General features: G+C 51.3%; 1 protein-coding gene across 1 annotated transcript; it reads right to left on the bottom strand.

Moving 5' to 3' along the window:
- Window positions 1–5,764: 5,764 nt before the first annotated feature.
- On the bottom strand, window positions 5,765–7,853 carry Chst14 (carbohydrate sulfotransferase 14). Its single transcript, NM_028117.3, has one exon. It carries the CDS (start codon window positions 7,696–7,698, stop codon window positions 6,568–6,570), a length of 1,131 nt encoding a protein of 376 aa, NP_082393.3. The 5' UTR covers window positions 7,699–7,853; the 3' UTR covers window positions 5,765–6,567.
- Between the last annotated feature and the right edge of the window lie 243 nt (window positions 7,854–8,096).

The following is an 8,096-nucleotide window of genomic DNA, read 5'->3' as shown; positions in this document are numbered from 1 at the left end:
CTGGGCCAGCCCTCCAGTCCCTAAAATGTACACAGGCTTGTCAAGGCTCTGTTGTCTCTTCATGGGGTGTGGTGACTTACATCTGTATCCCAGCACATGGACTGCTGAGGCAGGAGGACCCCTGTGAGTTGGAATCTAGCCTGGACTACATAGTAGGTTCCAGGACAGCCTGAGGTACAGAGTGAGACCTTGCCTCAAAAACAGACAAAAAAAAAAAAAAAAAAAAAAAAAGCTAACCAAACCAAAAGCAATAGTCTGTTGCCTTTAATACTCTGGCAGTGGCCACAGGGGCAGCCAATCACTCAAGGCCTCGGAAAAGCAGTAGTTAGGTGAATGTCCTGTGTATGTTCCTGTTCCCAGCTGTTGTACAGTTAGGGTTTGGTTCCCTCCATCTGCAAGCTGGCAGTGAAGCAGTGACCTAACAGGTCTGGGGACACAGAGTCCCATATATCAAAGCTAAAACCACCATAGCTTTCCTTCTGGAAGGTTTCAGGGCACTACTGGGTGTCCTGGCTTGGCCTAGGTCCTCCTTATGCCCCTCCCTCCAACTATGATGCTCTTTGCTTTAGTGGGAACTTTTCTGTTGGATTAGGCAGAAAGGAGCTGAAGAGCTGGGGAGAACAGGCTTTCAGCATGGTGGTGGTGGCGCTCAGGAGGTAGAGGCAAGTGGGTCTCTGTGAGTTTGAGGCCAGCCTGGTCTATAGAGCTAGTTCTACAACAAAGAAACCCTGTCAGAGAGAGAGAGAGAGAGAGAGAGAGAGAGACAGAGAGAGAGAGAGAGAGAGAGAGAGAGAGAGAGAGAGAGAGAGAGAGAGAGAATATACATTTTCATATATGTGTGAATCTCTGGATGCTGTCTTTGGGGTTCCTTCCTTTCTTTTTTGTTTGTTTATTTTGTTTGTTTGTTTTTTGAGGCAGGGTTTTTCTGTGTAGCCCTGGCTGTCCTGGACCTCATTTTGTAGACCAGGCTGGCCTCGAACGCAGAAATCTGCCTGCCTCTGCCTCCCAAGTGCTGGGATTAAAGGTGTGCACCACCACATCCGGCTTATTTCACATTGCCTTGGAGTTCAAGTCTAGCTGGAAGATCATACTTGGAGGGAGCCTGGTTTAGTAGACAACACCAGCATCTGAACTCTCTGTTACCCTTGCCAGCTGATTCTGCCCCTCTCACTCCAGCTGTGTGTGATGGAGGAGCTGGGGGTGCGGAAGCCACCAGAGATATTGAACACTAATGATAAAGACACAGTCCGGATAACGGAAACCTTCCTCAGCTGGTAATCTGCAGAAAGGATGCCCTGAAAAGACAAATCTGTGAGTGCTGACTGTGCATAACCTCCCGTGCCCACGTGAAGGGCAATGACAGAGGCCAGCTATAAGACAGGAGACAGGGGGCTGGAATGGTGGTGAGGTGGATAAGAGCATGTACTGCTCTTGCAGAGGACCTAAGTTCTCTCCCCAGGAACCATCTCAGGTGGTTTACAACTGCCTATAACTCCAGCTTCAACTGAGTGCAATACCCTCTTCTGGTCTTCTTGGGGGCCAGCACACATGTGCACATACATATATGTGGACACACACACATACATACTAATGCAATATTTTTAAAAATAAAATTTGGAACAGATAAAGGTAAAAGCTTCAAGCCCTGAGTCTGAATCTCATCTGTCCATCTACAGCTGAGCACAGTAGTTTTGTGCACCTCCAATGAGATGGGAGGTGGAAACAGGAGAATTTCTAGAAGCTTAAAGGCCAGCTGGCCTGGCATACAGCAACAAGGAACCCTGTTGCAACAAGGTGAAAGGCCACAACATCCTCCCACTGCCACATCTTGTTATGGCAGCATAGACCCACATTCACACACACAAAGTGCTCTCTCTCTCTCTCTCTCTCTCTCTCTCTCTCCTTAACGGAATTAAATATTTACAAAGCAAAGGCTGCAAAGGCTTGGGATGCAGCTCACTGGTAGAGTGGCTGCCTAGCATAAGCAAGACCTTGGGTCAACACCCAGCACTGCTAAGCAAAATGATGTCAACAGAACCCAAAGAGACAGTAGGCCAAAGTCAAAGTGGCACATTGGTTCTGTGTGGCAGCCATGAGATCACATGACTAGAATTAGTGTCTCTCTTTAAGATGGTTTGCTGGGAAAATGCAGGTGGCTGACGAGCACCCCTACCCACTGCTCTTGGCACCTCTCCATGTGCCTCAATGCTCACATTTGCTGCCTGCTGCCGGCAAGGTGAAGTACCAACACTATCCCATAGGGATTACCTTCTGGTGGGATTTCCCTTACAGTTCTGCCATAAACAGATGTAGTGGATTCGGGATTCTTTCTGGCTTTCCATTTCACAGGTGTAGGCTCTTCCTGACTCCCTGTTCCTTACCTGGCTGTATATACATCAGCCTGGTTCAAAATCAAAGATATGAGCTACCATGCCCTACAAGGTTTCCATTGTTTCTCTCTCTCTCTCCCTCCCTCCCTCTGTCCCTCCCTCCCTCCCTTCTTCCCTTTCTTTTTAAACCCAGATCTTAGGAAATCCTCTGTCTCAATCTCCCAAGTACTGGGAGTGCAGGCTTACCAACAATGTCTAAGTATTTCCCATAAATTTCTAATTTCTTGCACATCAAATTCTTTTTTATTTGTTTGGTTTTTGTTTTTGTTTTTTTGAGATAGGGTTTCTCTGTGTAACCCTGGCTATCCTGGAAGTCACTCTGTAGACCAAGCTGGCCTAAAACTCAGAGATCCATCTGCCTCTGCCTCCCTAATGCTGGAATTAAAGGCATGTGTCATCACTGCCCGGCACATCAAATTCTATATTCACAACCACTTGAAAACTCTGAGCAGATTGCATTCATGGTCTGGGGCTAGCAGCAACCAGCAAGTTGACCTTTAGGGTGGGAAAGCATGGGGAACTTTGTCAGATTTGGAGAAGCCCATGGAGAGCATCAATTGTACAGTGTTAGAAGACTGGAAAGAGTCACAAAGACTCAGGAGAAAACAACCGAACACATGCTCACAGCACACACAATGGACTGGGTCGCCTACAATGCTCACAGACTCACTCTCAGGAGGCAGACACTGGACAGAGCTAGGTTTTAATCCTTGGGCTTGCCCTCATCCTCTCTAGCCTAGAAACAGGTTTTTTTCTTACTGTACTGGGTTGCAAGGGTTGCAAAGGATACGTATAACACACTAGTCAGGCTCTCACGACTTAGAGCAGCCATTGTTACTCACCACTGCTTTTAGAATCTGAAAAGCAGGTCAGGTAGAAGCTGGCTTGAGAAAGAAAGGCTCTGGGTCCATTCTAGGAGTGGGCTTGGGAGTCTGGTCCCTCTGGTGACTGGATCCCCTAGGAGAAGCAGGCGAGGGTTCTGCGTTCTCCCAGAGAGGTGAGTAGGCAGCTCTTCTGCCCTTATTATGCCTTCCCACGGGGTCCTGAATTGTGTGGCCTCCTGCAGGGAGGGGAGTTTCTGTACAGCTGCCTCAGACAGGCAGAGAAACAAGCATGGGAGCTTCGAAATGGAGTCAGAGTCCAGACTCAGAGAACCAGACCCCATGGGGCCTTTCCCCTTTCCTCTGCCCTTGGCCCCCAACTGTCACAGGAGTTAAACAACGCTAATCCCTTCCCTCTGTTGTCCTAGGGAGAGCTACTTTAAAGGGGCCCTTGTTCTCCTGAGGGCCAGCCTAGAGCAGAGGGTTCAACGCTGAGTGGGAATCACAGCGGACCCAGGGAAAGGTAGGAATTCTCAGAAGACGGAGCTTTGGAGTCCAGTCCTGAGAGGTCCCTTCTCCTGGTGATCCAGAGCCCGCAGCACCCCCACTCTGGGCTGGACATGGAGGGAAAGTCAGTTCCCACTAGAATCAGCTGGGCCCCACAATCCTCTGTCGTTTCCTGTGGACCTTTTTCAAAAGTTCATTTCCTGGAAAGAAAACTTAAGCAAAACAGGCCCAGCAGTGCCTTTGCCTTGTTGCTCTCTATGCTCGCCCCTTCATTTCCCCTACCTCATAGCTGTCCACCTCTGGCCAGCAGGATGCTCTGTGGCCCAGCACCCCTTTTCTGCCAGGTGGACATGAACCAAAGCGCTAATCAAGGACCTCTTTTCTTTTGCTCCTCCCCTTTCCCCTTTGGAGCAGTGTTCTGGGCCAACCAGTTAGGCTGGGTTCAATGCTTTCCAAATCAAAGAGTGGAGAAATTTTGCAAAAGGCCTCAGCCCACAAGGCCCTTCAGTAAGTCCTGCTTTCTCATCCTTGTTTCTGTCTACTCCCACTTTCCACAAACCTTCTCGATCCCCAGTGTGATCAGCTGGTCCACTGTCTGTGTGTCTGTCCTTTTCTTTTTCCCTCCTACTTGAGAGGCATGTACGTCTGGGGTGGACTCTTTGGATGGCTACTCACCCTCTCTGCGCTGATTGCCACCTCTGAAAGCCAGGATGCCACATTGGGGAACTGAACTCCTCAGTTAAGTGGAACGGAGCACAGCCAACAGCTGGGCCTCACGTTCTCGGGGCTTCCTAGGTTGCCTCTGCACTAGTGGCACCTTCGAGGGCACCAATGGCTGATACAGGTTTGGAATTGCTGTAAGCCCCTAGGTAACAAACAAAGAGCAAGGGGTGGGCTAAGAATGGAGGACTCCTGAAGTCCTTGAGGCTCACGGGACATGTTGACAGTCTCTTTTTGTAATTCTCAATTCTCCCCCTTGCTCACAAAGCAATCCCTTTTTTGTTGTTGTTTGAAAATATTGGCCTGGGGTGGGGGGTGGGGGGGGCTGGTGTTCTCCTCGATTAAGCTGGCACAATGGTAGGCACCTATACTTCCAGAGGCTAAGGCAGTTGGATTGTACGTTTAAGTCTAGCCTACATATAGTAAGACCTCCCCACCACATCTCAGAAAATACAGTGAGGCCACCTTACCTTTAAAAGAAATGAGTCAGGCATGGTGGCTATTGCCCTTAATCTCAGCTCTCGGGAGACAGAGGTAGGTGGATCTATGAGTTTGAGGCCAGCCTGGTGTACATATCATGTTCTAAGGTAGTGAAGGCTACACAGAGTCAGGACTCTGTCTCAAAAACTAAACCAAACCAACCAACCCCCCCCTCCAAAACAAAACAAAACAAAACCAAGAAAAAATCAGCCTGTTCCTGCCTAATCTAAGACACGGCCGAGCTCATGCCGCCTCTCCATCCCCTTGAGCACTACTCTTCTTTTAATCATGTGTAAATGTGCACATCTGTGTGAGTGTATACCACATGTGTATGGGTACCCACAGAGGTCAGAGCCACGAGATTCCCTGGAGCTAGAGTTACAGGCAGCTGTGAGCCACTTGAAGTGGGGGGAATTGAACTCAGGTCCTTCTGAACTTAACAGTAAGCCACCTCTCCAGCCCTCATTCCCTTTAAGGACTAATCCACGTAGGTGTGCTATGTACCTGATGCCACATTGTGTATCCCTCTGGTCTGGAACTCCCTGTATATACCAGGCTGGCCTCAAACGCACAGAGACTGTCTTGGATTAAAGGTGTGTACACTCTCTTCCCCTGGCTGGTGCCATTCTTGACAGGCCTTGCCTTTTAAATGGCATCTTAGAAACTGAGTCTGTGAGCATATTAGAATTCCCAGAGGACTTCATGGTGTGACAGGGGCCACTGGACCTGTTTAAGCAGGTTTAGTTACATTGTCTTGTTGCAAGCTTTCTCTTTTCACCTGGGAAAACGAGCATCTAGGAGTCTCCCAGCACCAGTGGGAACTGTGGGGAATTACAGAGTTGCTCATTTTGTATATGAAAAAGCTTTATTAAAAGTTAGCCCTTACAAGGATCCTATTAAAATATACACATTTTAAATAAATGCATTAGACAAGTGACAGCCAGATATATGGGCTGTACAGTCTCACATAGTCTCCAAAGGTTTGTAGGGAAGGGAGGCTTATTGAAGATGCTCCAGGAGCCCTAGGAAGAGGTCAGGCACAGGCGTCTTTGGATGCTTGAGGGGCTGGGCTTTAGAGCTTCGAGGTAAGGGCCCCACTTCCGTTTCTCTTTCCTTAGAAAAATGATTCAGACCTAGCAAGAGGAGGAAATGTAAAAGTCTGGAGTAGAATTGCACACATTTCATTTCTAAGGCACCACAGCTCACTCCAGTCCTGAGGTCCATGGGATGGGTGAATAGGGGGTCACAGCCATTGGTCCTAGGCATGATCATGTGCTTGGCTAGTGTCATATTTGGGATTTGGCCACAGGTTAAATTACAACAGACCAGGTGGACTGCATAGACCCAGCAGCCAGGGGGCTGAAGTCAGTCTTTCGATCAAACATATGGCTTTAATAACCACTGGTGCCCTGCAGACACGGATACCACAGGCCCCTAAGAGAGGCAGTTCACCAGTGAAAGCAGCAGGCCTCCTTTCTAGCTCTGTCCTCTGAGCCACTGTGGACAAGGACCTCCAAGGACAGTCCTTACCACTGAGATATGGAGACACCTAGAGAAACCAGGAAGCCACCCAGAGCCAGGAGTTTCTCTGAAAGACATCCCAAAGCTGATATCATTAAACCCAAACTCCAAAAGGTGCTGGCCTACTGTCATTGGTGACAGGCTTCCTTGGTGACATTGGGCAGTGGGTAAGCAAAGAGGGAGAAGTCCAGGATATACTTAGGTAGCACATCTTGAAGCAGGGCCCGTGGAACATTGCACAAGTGGTAATGCAGACTTTCTGGGCTGGCTGGCCGGTACCAGGCCTGGCGAGCTGGGAACCGGACATGGGGTGGGGCCCGCACCCACTCCAGCACCTGGTTGGCATCAGCCTCCAGCCTCTCATAGGAACCCACGAAGTCGTAGTGCACAGCACATGGTTGGCACAGGTGGTACACAGGCATCCAATGCTCATTCATATGTTCAGGATCCTCATCCACCAGGTATCTCAGGAACTCTGGGAAGGTGACATCGTCCCCTGCAGGGCTGGGGCCAGCTCCAGCCCTGTAGCGCCTGACAATTTCGGCCCCATATCGCTGCTGGTACTCTCGGATCTCTCCAAACTTGTTACGGTAAGCAGACAGGAGGCGTTCCAAGGGGTCTCGCACAAACAGGAACTTGAAGTAGTGCTGCAGACGGTAGCGAATCTCCTCAGGCCGCAGGTCTGCCAGAAACACCAAGTCACTGCGGTGGTCCATCTTGAGGCGGACATCCACGTTGTTCAGGATGCCAGCCAGCACCTTCAGCACACGTTTCCAGTTAGAGCAGGCCACTTTGGGGACATAGCAGTAGAGGAAGCGGTAGCGGTCACTTACGAGAATGTGGCGCAGCAGGGTGCGCCGCTGTCCCACCGGCAAGTCCCAGGGGTCCCGGGGCATGCCTGGTTGTCCGCACACGGCCCTCAAGGTCCGGTTTCGGATGTCCTCCCTCACTTGCAAGTCCGAGTCCCCAGCATCCAAGGATAGGCCTCTAGGCTTAGGATCTGTCCCGCTCCAGGCCGCGCCTTTGTGGCTGGGAGGGTGCAGGGGAAGGGGTTTCATCTCCGATAGGATGCCTCGCTCGATCATGAGCAGCAGTCCGCTGGAGGCCACGATTACAGCGAACATCAGCATGGACGGCAGCAGCAGGGGCGGCCCCCCGAGCCCAGCCCGGGCCCGGCCCAATGGGGCCCGCCTTGGCGTGCGGCCCAGGGTCTCCGCGCTTTTCGGGGCAGCCAGTGGGGTCAGAGGGCGGGGAAACATGGTGCTGCGGCCAGACCTCGCCGACCTCGAGGCTGCAGGGGAGGTGACTGCAGCAGGGGCTGGAGGTCTCGGGAGGGGAGGGATAGTGGGTGGCCAGCTCCCGGGGTGCAGGCAGGGACCAGGGCCGGATGTCCCGCCCGGCCGCTCTTCTCTCCCCGCCCCTCCCTGATACAGGCGCGAGGGCGGGCCCACGTTGTGGGGCGGGGAGAGGGGCGGGTGCCCGAGTCCTAGGAGCTAGTTGCGGGAGGCCGCAGGCGGACCCTAGCCCGGGAGAGAACTCATGAGCCTGGGCCACTCCAGACAAAATGAGACCTGGAAAGCAGGAGCTACTGAGATCCCGTGTCTCTTTAACACGTGTCCTCTTGGTGCTCCATTTAAGATTTGCACCCTCCATCCTG

Source organism: Mus musculus, chromosome 2 (genome assembly GCF_000001635.26).
Source record: "Mus musculus strain C57BL/6J chromosome 2, GRCm38.p6 C57BL/6J".
In the NCBI taxonomy this organism is placed as follows: domain Eukaryota; kingdom Metazoa; phylum Chordata; class Mammalia; order Rodentia; family Muridae; genus Mus; species Mus musculus.
Note: the sequence above shows the minus strand (reverse complement) of the source record. Positions and strands in the feature narration are given on the sequence as shown.

Coding starts and splice junctions, on each gene's coding strand:
- Chst14 (NM_028117.3), bottom strand. CDS start 7,698: ATGTTTCCCCGCCCTCTGACCCCACTGGCTGCCCCGAAAAGCGCGGAG.